This window comes from Molothrus aeneus, chromosome 28 (genome assembly GCF_037042795.1).
Source record: "Molothrus aeneus isolate 106 chromosome 28, BPBGC_Maene_1.0, whole genome shotgun sequence".
NCBI lineage: Eukaryota > Metazoa > Chordata > Aves > Passeriformes > Icteridae > Molothrus > Molothrus aeneus.
The window spans coordinates 3,550,341-3,563,836 of NC_089673.1; the positions used below are offsets into that span (position 1 = coordinate 3,550,341).

Sequence of the window (13,496 nt, forward strand, 5' to 3'; positions counted from 1 at the left end):
GTGTTGGGGTCTCATAGTCCTTGCAGCAGTGACAGGAGAGCAGCATCTTCTGAGGCCATTGTGCTCCAGGGACAGGCATTGTGTTCATGCATTCTGGAGCACCATCCCAAGCCTGTCCCACTGCAGAGCAGAGCTCCTCCACACAGTGCTCCCCCCCCCTTCCCATCTTGCATTGTAGAGTTTCCCCAGAAGTATCAAGCAAGGAATAATTCCCACAATTTCCCTCAAGCTTCCTTGAGCACACTGGAGCCAAGTGAACAGCAGCAGCATCACTGGAGCAGCCACACAGCCCAAGCTCAGGAGCCCCATTTCTCCCTCCTCAGGAAGGAAGGAAGGGCCCCATTTCCCTACCAAGATGTGGGACATACCAGGAGAAGCCCAGCACAGCTCAGCTTCCACCAAGAACTGTTGTGCTCAGGTCCAGTCCCTGCTGCATTAAGAAACATGAACATTGTTGTTATGATAGGTTTATAAAAATTTTGTTTTAATCACACAAAACTGAAGTTTGTGATGAAGACTAAGTCAACAGTTCCTCTTAAATACCAGGATGCATAAGACACTGCATTAGGCACTAGGCAGCAGCCAACATCAGTTAGAGTCTGGCAACAGAAGCCATTTAATACCTCCCTTCATTCTTTGTGGAATTACAGGCTTTTGCAATACATGTCATTCCCACCAACAGGTTACCCAAGGTTTCCCCCACCCCACCTCTGTACATCAGTAAACCTTGTGTATTCCCACCAGAGCAGGGTTAACAATATTAGTGGCATCACAACCATCAAGAAAAGGACAAATTTCTATACAAGATTTTTTTGCAAAAGTTGCAACAGGATTAGTGCATTACGACAGAACTGAGAGAAAAGAAGAGTTGGCATGCTGGAGTCCAACACAAAGAAAGACAACAGGCAGCTCGTTGGATGTACTATATTGACAAGATACTGATTGGTTACATGGAGAAACATACAATACAAAATACAGAAGAAACCAGTTTTTGCTTCCCTCTGCCCCACCCCAAATACTCATCATTGATTTGGTCAATAAGTGGCCCAAGAGCCGGAGTTTGTCTCTAATGCTACAGTTTAGTGGTTGTTCTGGGCACATCGTACGGGATCAGCCTCAGCTCTTACAGACAGGGAACTTTAAACACGTGTCCCAATATCCCTTTGTTTCCCATAGTGAACTACAGTGCTGTGGGACCTGGCTGCTGCTGGCCTCACCTGCGGGACGGCCACGCTGGCTGGGCAGACACCAGCTCCTGCATCCACCACCACCAGGAAGAGGGAAGAGCAGAAGTTCATATATTAAAAAAGTGACTTAAGACTTAGAATTGAATTAGTATTTGTACAGAAAGGTGCAGGTGGAAGAACTCCCTCCAGCCTATGATCAGAAAGGGATGGAGAATCACGGCGGCGCCAGCAGCAGCCGCCCTACGGTAAGTGCGATCGTTAGCGTGGGTTCCAGTCACTGCTCCAAGGGCTCGTGGGCTGCAGCAGCTGCTCAGTTGCTGCAGCACTGGCTTCTGCTGGGCTGGCTGCTCTCCTGAAGGTCCACCACCCGATTCCTGCCCGGGCCACCAGGAGCGTTCTGGGGTTCGTTTTTTGGCAGTTTCTTGGCTAGGAAGGAACGGGATTGTTAGCAGGGTTGTCCAGAGAGGCCAGCTGTCACAGACACTTGTTATGAAAAATCCTTTTGTTAGATTTTTTTTCTCCTGAGAAACTGAGAGGCCTCAGAAACAAAATGTAAACAATAATTATCTGCTGCTGTGGAATGCAACAGGTGCATCTGTGATTGCTCTCATGTGGTTGTTTTTAATTAATGGCCAATCACAGTCCGGCTGTCTCGGACTGTCTGGTCAGTCACAAGATTTTATAATCATTCCATTCCTCTCAAGTCTTCTGATGAAATAATTTCTTCTATTGTTTTAGTATAGTTTTAGTACATCCTTTACTTTTAATATAATATATATCATAAAATAATAAATCAGCCTTCTGAAACATGGAGTCAAGATTCTCATCTCTACCCTTGTCCTGGGACCCCTGCAAACACCACCACACCCAACTTCCTCACACTGTGCATCCCAGGCTGGGTGCAGCCCGCTCCAGCCTGAGCCCTCACTGCCAACAGTTTGGGACAGCACAAACATGCAGTTTGCCACCCCTTCCTCAGCTCTGGCTGGCATCAGACCTGCTCCCACCTCCATCACCACTCCAGACTCAGGGAACCTTTGCAAGGCCAAGGCTCCACACACTCAGGGAATGACCCATCACACCAGCGTGGCAAACTGCCCCAGTAAGAGCCAGCAGCCCTGGCTGACACAGGACCCTCCTGGGCTGCAGTGCTGGCACTCAGAGCTGCCCCAGCCCCACACACAGGCCGTACCTATTGCCATGAAGATTTCATTCACATTCATCGCTGTCTTCGCTGACGTCTCCATGAACAGCAAGCTGTTGTCATCTGCATATGTCTGTGCATCCTACAAACAAACACATCAGAGTGCTAAAAGCAGCCTGGCAGGAGGCCTGAGCAGACTTTATTCACTTCACTTGTCAACACACCAACTGCTGGAGAAACACTGTGTCCCACCCTGGGCCAGAAATTCCCTCCCTTGTCCCTGCTCCCACCTGGCCTGGACAACCCAGGGACATGCTCCAGCAGCAGCCAGTGTCCCACAGCTGGGCTGGGGCACAGCCTGACTGAGCCACACAGCACCTGGGAGTTGGCTCAGCTGGCAGTGTGCCCCCCATTGCAAGGGCACCACGAGCAATCCTGTGCAAGGGCTGGGTAAGAACCTCTCCTGAGCGCTTGCCTCAGATGAGGTAAGAGCTGTGAAGAGCAGAGAACAAGCTGGGAGTGATTCCTCATGTGTCTCATACCCAGAAGATGCTGTTTCATACCCTGCAGACATCCCCATATGAGTAAGGCAGCAAAGGAGGATGAGGACAGAAGCTTGTGCTCTGTGGGCCTCCTCCTCCACATTCACAAGGACTTTCACCAGCCAGGGCCACATGTGTTATTACAGAAACAAGGGCACAGACCCTGCTCAGTGGCATCCTGCAGTCCTCAGCACAAAACTTCACTTTCATTCTCCCTCAAATCACATTTTCCATAGCTGCCACCTCCCTCACTTAAGCAAATATATCCATTCCTGACCTGCTAGGGTAACAACTTCTCTGGATTCTCACTCACCTGGAAGTCCACAGCTCTCTTGTTAGCAAGGTCTGCCTTGTTTCCTGCTAGTGCAATTACAATATTGGGGCTAGCCTGCCTCTGCAGCTCTTTCACCCAGTTCTTGGCTCGTACAAATGTGTCCTGGAAGCAAACAGGAGGCAGCAGTCAGGAAGGGCAGCCATGTAGGAATCCAGAGGGCAGATATGATTAGAACAAGGCTTTCCTGTGAGAGGAGTCCTGCCTCTGCAGCACTTGGCAGCAGGATCCTTTACCAGCTCCCAGCCTTGGCCGGAGCTGAGGAAGAGGCCGTCCGCAGTTTTCAAGAAGTTGGCAGCCCCAGCCAGGTACCTGCAGGGCTCTGACCAGGACACAGCCCCAGGGAGCAGCCCCTGGCACAGGGAGAAACCCCTGGCAGCCCCCCAGCCCTGCCCAGACTCACTGTGTTGGTGATGTCGTAGACCACGATGGCAGCCTGGGCCCCCCGGTAGTACATGGGGGCCAGGCTGTGGTATCGCTCCTGCCCCGCCGTGTCCCAGATCTCAAACTTCACCGTTGTGTCATCCAGACACACTGTCTGTGTGAGGAAGGCAGCTGCAAGAGAAGGGGGTTTGCCTCAGCTCCAGCAGGGCCCCTCAGAGCAGCTCTGCTGCCACATGGGAGCGAGCTGAGCCCTGGACAGGCCGGTGCCACTCGTTGTGGCAGCTGCAGCTCTGCTGTGTCACAACCCAGAACTGTCACACCATGACAGGAAGGTGGCTCAGAGGGCCCAGGCAGCAGCCAGCCCCTGGAGCATCCACAGTGCCAGACCCTCCCGGCAGCCCTGACAGGGATCACACAGCCTGTGGCACCACCAAGATCAGACCCGGGGAGCACCAACAACAGCACCAAACTCAGCCCACTTACACCACACAGCCCAGTTTAGTAACTGGTTGCTGTCCCAGTGAGTCTAACACCACATGTTACACCCAGCACAGAGGCACAGACACAGACTGAGGCAGAGCACAGCCCTCCACAGAGACATTAGGCCCTGCTTGCCAGGAAACCACACTTTGAGCTGTGCTTGCTCCCTGCACAGGTGACAGAGAAACAACTCAAGCCTTTTCTCAGGACGCCCCCCAGTTTTGCTGCTCAGAGATCCATGTGCCAACCAGCCTTTGGTTGATTGGTGACACCTTGCTAATGATTACAAGCTAATAAACTACTGGACCTGAAAGCACTGTGAAAGCAGTTAACAGAATCAGGCTAGAAACAGCCCCAAAATCCCAGGTCATGGTCTGAAAAGATAATTAAGGGCCATAAACCAAGCTAAAGGCCTCAGTACCAATTAGAAGCTGGAGCTGAGGCACTGGAAACAAAGCCTCAGAGGCAAAGTGTGGGGTTGCCATAGCATTATTCTCTGCTGTGCTGATCATTACACCAACAAACAAATTGTGAACCAAGAGTTAAAGCATTAACTGTTGGACTCTATTTATAGCAAAAATCCAAACCAAAATAGCCAGTCTTGTTTCTGACACCCCAGACTGCCCCAGCAAGGTCAGCACCTCCTGGAGCTGGCACTCACCTCCAATTGTGCTCTCCTGGTACTCGTGGAACTGCCCCTTGACGAAGCGCAGGACCAGGCTGGACTTCCCCACCGCTGACTCTCCCAGGAGAACAAGTTTGAACTGGCAGATTTTGTTCCCAGCAGCTGGTCCATTCGGTCGGGCAGCTCCACCTCGACCTGCCATCGTGGTGGTCTAAGTGCAGGAGTGCCTGGAGTTAAGGATGCTGCAGGTTCTCCACCTGTAGGCAGGTTGCAACTGGAAGAGGAGGTCAGGGTTAGTGACAGGCTCAAGGGACCAGCTGTACCAGTTCTAGAGGGTTGGTTTGATCTGCAGCCACCATCAGCACACACTGGTGGTGGTTCCTTCCCCACAGAGCAGTTCCTGCCAGGCAGCAGCCCCTGCAGCAGGATCTCAGCCTGCAGAGCCTCCCTGGAAAAGAGGTAATGGTGATACAAGCTCTCCTCCCCACCAGTGGGCCCTCCAGCACTTCCACCCTGTGTGGATGCTGCACACACCTTGCTGGGGTGAGGCAGGTAAGGAGCACCCAGCACACAATGGGTGTTACTAGAGCTTTGTCTACTCAAACAGCAATTACTCAGTTCACAGAGGTACCTGAGCCTGACCTTTAGCTCCCTCCTCCTTTCCTGAGTTCACAAGGAAGCAACTTCAGACTATGAATGCTGTGCAGAGCCATCCCAGTGCCACAGAGGCAGGAGGCAGCTCTGCAGGTCACGAGGCACTTGGACAAAAGGAATTTCCAGAGCTGTCTGTTTGTCCTGAGGCACTTACACCACAACATTCTGCACCTCCCAGAGGGCCCAAGGATGGCCCTGGAGCCAGGCAGGTGGGCTGCTACAGGGGGGGCACCTGACAGCAGCTGCTCTCTGGGCACAGGCTGTGCCCTCAGGGGCTGACAGCAGCTCCCCCTCCCATTCCTGCAGCACACCAGGAATTCCCACACCCGCCCCAGTGCCTCTGCACCCTTATCCCACAGCGTTCCAGGTCACCAGGCTACTGCTCCTCACATGGACTGCTCAAAACCAGCATGGACAGACAGCATCCTCTGGGATCAGCACTGCCAAACACTCCCCAGCACCAACCTCCAGAGTGTTGCAGAAGCACAAAACCATGGCAGGAACAGCAGGACAAGCTGATCTACATCCAGAGTTTCCCACAAGTGAATCCCAAGGCCTCCCTAAGCACTGAGCTCTGCTGCCTGCAGAGAACAGGAATGCTTTCCAAGTACACAGTTACAGATTTAGGCACATTTCCTGTAGCCTTCACAACTCCCACTTCCCTGTGGATGATAAATGCTACAGCTGACTGCATCTGCTGTGGATCACCACTTTCCCTTCTACTCTCCTAAATCAGGCTGTTTGTTGAAAGAAAATGCCCCAAAAGCCAATTTCTCCTCATCCTGAAAGTACTCCCAAAGAAACTCTGCACATCCTGCATTTTCTCAGCAATTAGATACCCATGAATGAGAAGTTTCAAACAGGTCAAACTGGAGCAAACTGTGAACAAAGCTCAAGCCTCCTCAGCACAGAGAAGAGTTTCAAACAGCTGCTTTCCAGGGCAAGGCCTGTCCAGCTGTGACTGCTTGAGGTTACTTTAACTATGCCTCAAGTTTAAACAATCCCACAGCTTGACAGGGAACCTGCAGCCATTTCAGAGCTACTCTGCAGCCTGTGAGTGCCAGCAGCTGGAGAAGCCAGCAGCTTACACAACACAAAGCACTTGAGCATACACTGACCTAGAGACATCTCACCTCAAATTGCTCTGAGCAGGAGGCTGTCACACACCAGCTGTTAAACTGGTACCAGTCACCAGACCTGGCAGGTAGGACAGAAACAGGGGAGTAAAACTTCTGAGTGCTGTGGGGTGTTTTAGGAGCCAGAGCTGTGAAGCCATTGCTCTGAGTCCCAGTGTAGGGTTAAGCAGTGAAGATATTGCAATTCAGAGCTGGGTCCTTGCAAGCAGCACAGTCAGGACCCCTCTTCTGAGGAAGGGCAAACGCTGTTTGACAGGATGAGAAAGTTTGGTATCAAACATACCAACAACTGGCTTTGCTGGACAGTGGGGCTGCAGCAGGGCTTGCTCTGGCCAGGAGCAGCTTGGTCACCACCAGCTTCAGGAGGCTCAGCAGCAGCTCAGCCTGAAGAGGCTTCCACCTTTTAGAGTTTCCCCTCTAACAGAGCTTGCAAGGGAACAGCTTTGGTTTAACCAGTGCCACAGTGGCAGGAGGCAGCTCTGCAGGTCATGAGGCACTTGGACAAAAGGAATTTCTAGAGCTGTCTGTATTTATAACTCCCTGGGCAGTCTATCAGCTCCACTGCTGCTCCAGAGCAACACTGTGCACAAACACTGTGTGAAATCACAGTGAGCCTGAGTTACGGCCTCCCGAAATGTGATAGTGGTCATTCCCAGAGCAAAGCAAGGAAATGAGCTTGTTGACATCCTCAAGTCTTAGCCTGACCTATATTTCACAGAACTTGATGCATTTTGCCATCTGCTTGTGCTACAGGAGCTCCAACAGAATGAGGTGAGCACATCTGTGTTGAGCTCACTGTGGACAGCCACTGGGCAGTGCAGGCAGAGCAGCAGAGCTGCTCCAGTTATGGAGAACCAGATGATCATCTAAGGGTGGTCTGATGCTTGGATACAAGATTACACAAGATTATATGGCTTCATGTTCACATGAGAAGTTGCCAGATCTTTCAGATGTTTGAAGTGGAATTTAGAGACCCTAACTGGTGGCCTTGGGCTAAGGACACAGCCAAGACCTGGACAACCAGCTGATGGTCACAGGAGGAAGCAAATAACCCAAGAAAGTGCCACCAGTGCTGCAGACAGCAAGCATGCTCCCTGGCAGGACAGGAACTTTCTGCCAACGTGTCTGAGGATTCCAGTCAGGCAGAACTCAGCTCTGCAGAGGCAGCAGGCAGATCTTGATGCATTTTGCCATCTGCTTGTGCTACAGAATGAGGTGAGCACATCTGTGTTGAGCTCACTGTGGACAGCCACTGGGCAGTGCAGGCAGAGCAGCAGAGCTGCTCCAGTTGTGGAGAACCAGGTCATCATCTAAGGGTGGTCTGATGCTTATATGGCCTCATGTTCACATGAGAAGTTGCCAGATCTTTCAGGTGTTTGAGTGGAATTTAGAGACCCTAGCTGGTCACTGGAGGCTGCTGCACTCCCTGCCTGCCCAAGTGCAAGAGCATTCACCATGAGCTCCATAAACCTCAGCCAAGACCTGGAGGAGCAGCTGATGGTCACAGGAGGAAGCCAATTGCCACCAATGCTGCAGACAGCAAGCACACTCCCTGGCAGGACAGGAACTTTCTGCCAACGTGTCTGAGGATTCCAGAGAACTCAGCTCTGCAGAGGCAGCTGAACTGCACAGCCTGAAGCTGTGCTGGATCAGCCCACACCCACCATGGACACTGACCTGAGGAACAGGGACTGCTTCCTGCTGTGTGAAGCCATTTCTCTGTGCTCATCCTCCCACCTCTCCCAGCAGAGGATTGGGCACTCACCCTCCCTGCTCCCCACGAGAACCCTGACACTGGAGCCACGGGTCAGGCAGACCAAAATAACCACAGCAGCACCACACAGACAAGGGAAAGCAGCTGAAACCCCAGCCTGTCATGCTAATTCAAGCTGTCAAGGCCGTGAAAAGGAAGGGGTACTCATGTAATCAAGACTTACAGGCATTAATTTCTCTCCTAGTTTCTTTTATCTAGTGAAACCCAGCAGCTGGGAGATCACAACTGCATTTCAAGCCATGAAAAGGCTCTTGCTGTTTGTTTACCTGCCCTACCCACCTCCTGCTCACTGAAGCACACACAGGAGCTCTGCATCCCACAGCACAGCACTGATTTTTTTATTGTGAACTCTTAGCATAGTTTCTTGTTTGCTTTGAGATCAAAGCCAAGTAGCAATTCCTGACGCTGTCCCACAAGTGAGAGCTCCAGGTCTATCACTTCTGCAGTTTGTGCTCCTCCAAGCCCTCCTCTGCCTGCCAGGGTTTGCTGGAGGGGGCTGTACACAGCCAGGAATATTAAATCCAAGAATCTGAGTGCCCTAAATGAGAAAGCACATGCCATGGCTGCTGCACTCCCTGCCTGCCCAAGTGCAAGAGCATTCTCCATGAGCTCCATAACTGGAATAGCACCAGAGCTCATTTCAAACAAACCCACCCAGGACAAGGACACAAATCTCCACATGGGAATTACTGTCAGATCCCCATGTTAACCCCTGCAGGAAGCTGCTCACTTAAGGTGTCAGAAGTTAGAGAATCTGATATTTTTGCCCTGTGTTCACCCAGTAGCAAAAACTACTCTGAAAGCTGAGGATATTTAGAAACCCAATCCTGAAGACTCTGGTTACCCAAACTGCTGCTGCTCTCAGCTATGCAAGGAGTTGCTTCACTGGAGATTTGCTGGCTCAGAACCAAAATACTCAAGACAAAAGCCCCAGTGAAGTATTTATCTCGTTAAATAGCTGACAGTGTTACATGAATTCCTTGGCAAAGGAAGCCCTGAAGTTACCCAGTGGTTTTGCTTCACCTCACACTGCACAGGGAACTGGCCCAGGGCTGCAGATCAGCTTCAGGACATGGAGTCAGGAGAATCTGCACAAGCAGGACCAGCAGAAAGAAAGTGTGGGTCCCACCAGAGCCACACACAGACCACACTAGCCTAGGCTAGCACAGTAGCATGGAACATCAACCTAATATTCCAACTCATCAATATGATTAATCAGAACAAACCTCCTGAGCCTGACTGCAGGAGGGTCCAGGCTGCAGAGAAAGGAGGAACAGACCCAGCTGTTACAGAGGAGAAGAACCAGGAAACATTTAACCTACAGAGCTCAGTCCCATCAGTCCCAGATCCAACCAGGCTCAGGCTTTACCTGCTGGCCCCACTCCAAGAGTGCATGAGTTTCAATACTCCACATTTCCACAGAAAATACTCTGCTTTTCCACAGAAAATACTCCCTGCCCTTCCACAGACGATCCTCTCTGCCCTTCCACCTTCTCCCTCTCCAAAGAAGGAGCCCTCAGAGCCCTGACCAGCAAGGACACAGTCTGGAGCTCAGGAATGCTCTGAACTGGGCCACTCTCCCCTTCAGCTGGCAGGAGCTGCACGACAGCCCTGAAGTGCAGATTCACAGACCCAAATCAGCTCAGGCAGCACTTTGAGCAGCACTCCCATGGCTGTGACTAACTTATGACAGTGTAACAACTTCTCTGTGCAGTCCCACGTCCGAGACTCACAGAGACTTGGACACGCTCACTCTAATTTAGAGGTAAATAGGATTTCCATTCCAAAGCTGAGCTATTCATCCAGCTACAAACCTGAACTGGTACCATCTCCTTCCCATGCTGTTGATACACACATCTGTTTCCTGACATTTGCACATCCACGGCCTCTGGAGCAGCCCCAGCAGCCAGCCAGCTGTTTTCCAAAGCAGCTTTTCCAAAACAACTCCATCCCCTGAGATTTCAAGGCCACCACCCTGCTGTGACAATCCCTCCAGCACAGACTTCTGAGGAAGAGTTTTACATCACCTCCATCTCCCATCAGCTGCCCACTGGGTCCCTCACCCACTTCCAGTTATCCTTTGCACAGGATCAGCTCCTGGATGCAGCCTGGACGGACTCAAATGCAACAAAAGCATCAAGGTTTTAATTCTTCAGCAAAAGTTGTTTAACTCCTGTTCAGATGCCCTCAAGAGACACAGCTTCACTTGGAGCAGACACTCAGCATGCCCTGGATAGCACCCACTATTCAGTCAGCAAGAAGACAACATCAGCAATGCAAAGCAGCGAACTGCCACCTGCACTGCAAAGAATCTGTGACCTTCAGAATATCTTTCCCAGACTGCACAAAGATCTCCTGCCTCAAGCAGCTCCTTATTTGGAGTGCTACCAAACCAAAGCAAACATGAAAAGCAGTGTTTTCTTATCTGTTTATGCAGAGTTGCTCCAGCAGCTCATTCCTGTGCTCCAAGGGAGGACAGCATCCCCCCCAGAGCTCAGATGAATTTTGTACCTCCCCAGTACTGTCACATCCAGGAAGGGTTCCTGTTTCCGGCCACTGTCTAAGTGTTTTCAGTGTAATTCTGACAACTTCTCAGGACTTGCATAAGAGGCTGCAAACTTCATACCCCAAGGGAAGAAAACAGCTGACTCCAACATTTCTACATTCTATCCTCTTTTAAGTCTGCTGACAGGAATACTCTGGGCTACACCCACTTCATTAGAAGCGTTCCCATTTCATTTCCTGTGTCTGAAAGCGCTTGGATTCCTTCCCCCTCCCTCCTCAGGGAGATGCCATGGCCACCATGCACAACTGTGCAGCAGCTGAAGAACTCTGGATGCAGAGCTGGTGGCTGGCAGGGCCCAGAGGAACCCTGGAGCTGATGATCCCTGTTGAGATGCAGAAGGGCTTTGCTGGGATGGAGATAATCCCACATCTCAGCACAACAACTTGGCCAGGCACACACACACATCACCAAACAGCTCCTTCACACACTGCCCAGCTGTCCAATTGGCTGGGAAATCTAAAAATTGGTGAAATCTCAAAACCACTACACCAACACATCACTGGTTTCACAGGAAAGCAAAATAATCTACCAATGCCAAACTAGACAAATGGTTTATCTCACTAGATTCATACCCACATGCCAAGCCAGCCTTTCCCTCCTGCTCTCCAGTAACTCAAACCCTTCCAGGAGTCCATCTCACCTTGCCTGGCTTGTTCCATCACCTGGAGAGGCATCAGCACCCCTTAAAGAGCCTACAGAGACCCCTCACTGCCTGCACAACCTGCAATCAAATGTCAGCTAAATCAGCCAGAGCATCTTAGCAGAGAAGGCCACCCCAGCAGCAGATTCTTAGTCTGAAGGTATTGATTGTTGCAGCAAACTGTTGTGACTCATGAGGGGTCTGAGGTGATTTCAACACTGAGACCCAGCTATGACCCCAAACGTTCCTGTCCTTGAGCTCCCAGATCCAGCCAGGCTCGTGCTTTACCTGCTTGCCTCACTCCAGGAATGCACCTACAGCTACAATCCTGAATTCTTAGCCCTTTTCAGACACAGTTCTTTCACCTCATTACCCTAGGTGAGCTGGAAAGAAATATAAAATACTTTCAGAGTCAAGGCAGAGTGGACATCAGTGGGTACTTGCAGGAAGCACCCTCAGACTCCATGGCAAGTCAAGACAATGGACTGAGTTGGCTTTTTTGGCCCCAGCCAAGGCTCAGAGGTGGCTCAGGAGCCCCAGCAGAGCACAGGCCCAGTGTGAGGCTGTAAACAGGGCAGCTCAAGTGTGCTGACCCTCCACACAAAAAGCTAAGAATAGCAGATGCAAGTTGTTCCACAGCAGACTTAAAATAGTCCCTCGCCATGTTCTCCTCCCCAGCCTCCCTGCAGGACTGAAAACAGCCAAGGTCAGAGCTCCAGCAGCCACATCCCAGCTAAAGCCCAGCTGGGCTGGGGTCAGAGCTGGGCTGGGCTCCCTGCAGCTCCCAGTCCCAGGAGCTCTGAGCATCACCAGGAACAAGGTCTGAGCAGTTTCCCCAGGATTTAGCAGGGCAAACCTGTTGCTCACACTCCTGGTGCAATCCCAGCAGAATGCAGCTCACACAGCAGGGTCTGTCCTGCTGTGACAGAGCTCCAAGCACAGCCTTGCTGGAGATCCCCTTACAGACAAGGCACAAAATGTCCTGTGGGCCTTTCAGGGCCCTCCAGCCCCATGGGTTTCCCTTTAGAAGGGCCCTGGAGGTGCACAGGGCTGTGCTGGGACCAGCAGTGACCCAGGACAGGCTCCCTGGAGAATCTGCACAAACTAAATCACCTCCTTCACTTCAGCAGCACCAAAATGTCCCTGCAGCCCGTGGGCTTTGCTCAGGACCCTCCAGCCCCATGGGTTTCCCTTCAGAAGGGCCCTGGAGGGGCACAGGGCTGGGTTTGGCACCAGAAGTGACCCAGGACAGGCTCCCTGGAGCATTTGCACAAACCAAGCCACCTCCCTCACCTCAGTTCATGGAACCCAGCTGGGTCTCCTGGAGCTTCTATCCCCCCCTCAGGGGCTCAGGAGCTATAAAATACAATCCCACCATAAAACCCCGTCTGTGCCGGCACCACACCTTCCCCAACCCCATCCAACTCCCACTCAGCCACGGCTGTGACAGGCGGGAACCGGGACACAACCCCCCGGTACCGGCTGCCGGTGCTCGGTCCCGCTGTGCCGGGAGCCGCTCCTGCTCACGGGAGGAGCCCGACCCGAGCACCCACAGCGCCGCCGGGACGCCTGCCCCGAGCCGGGCACGGTGCCCCGGGCTCCCCGGGCTCCCGTTCCCGCTCAGCACAGCCCGGTACCGCCAGGCCGGAGCCGCCGCTGCCCCGCCTCGCACCGCACGCAGGGCCCCGCTAGGCCGGCGCACGGCGAGGGTTCCCGGCTGCCCTGAGCCCCCGCCCAGCCGGCGGCGCCGCCCGTCCGCTCCAGCCCCGGCACAGCCCCACCCGGTACGGCGGCGCCACCGAGCCCCCGCTCCGCTCCCGCCACGGGGTCCCCCAACCGGCGGGGCCTGGCTGCCGTCCTCCGCCGGGGGAGATCCCGGGGAAGGCGTCCGCACTCTCGGGCCGGGCTCGGTCGCCTCGGGGCGAAAGGCGCGGGCGCGGCCGCACTCACCGCCCGCAGCGCCGCTCCCGCCGGTGCGTCTCGCAGGCCCCGGCCCTCACTTCCGCCTTTGCCCGTTCCGCTTCCGGGACCGA

The 13,496-nt window shown here is 52.9% G+C and overlaps 1 protein-coding gene across 1 annotated transcript; it reads right to left on the reverse strand.

The window, feature by feature from the left end:
* Positions 1-463: 463 nt before the first annotated feature.
* On the reverse strand, positions 464-13,493 carry RAB5C (RAB5C, member RAS oncogene family). Its single transcript, XM_066567047.1, has 6 exons — positions 13,414-13,493; positions 4,730-4,967; positions 3,608-3,759; positions 3,187-3,309; positions 2,380-2,473; positions 464-1,613 (listed from the first exon to the last, which is right to left on the reverse strand). Exons 2-6 carry the CDS (start codon positions 4,893-4,895, stop codon positions 1,498-1,500), a joined length of 651 nt encoding a protein of 216 aa, XP_066423144.1. The 5' UTR covers positions 4,896-4,967; positions 13,414-13,493; the 3' UTR covers positions 464-1,497.
* Between the last annotated feature and the right edge of the window lie 3 nt (positions 13,494-13,496).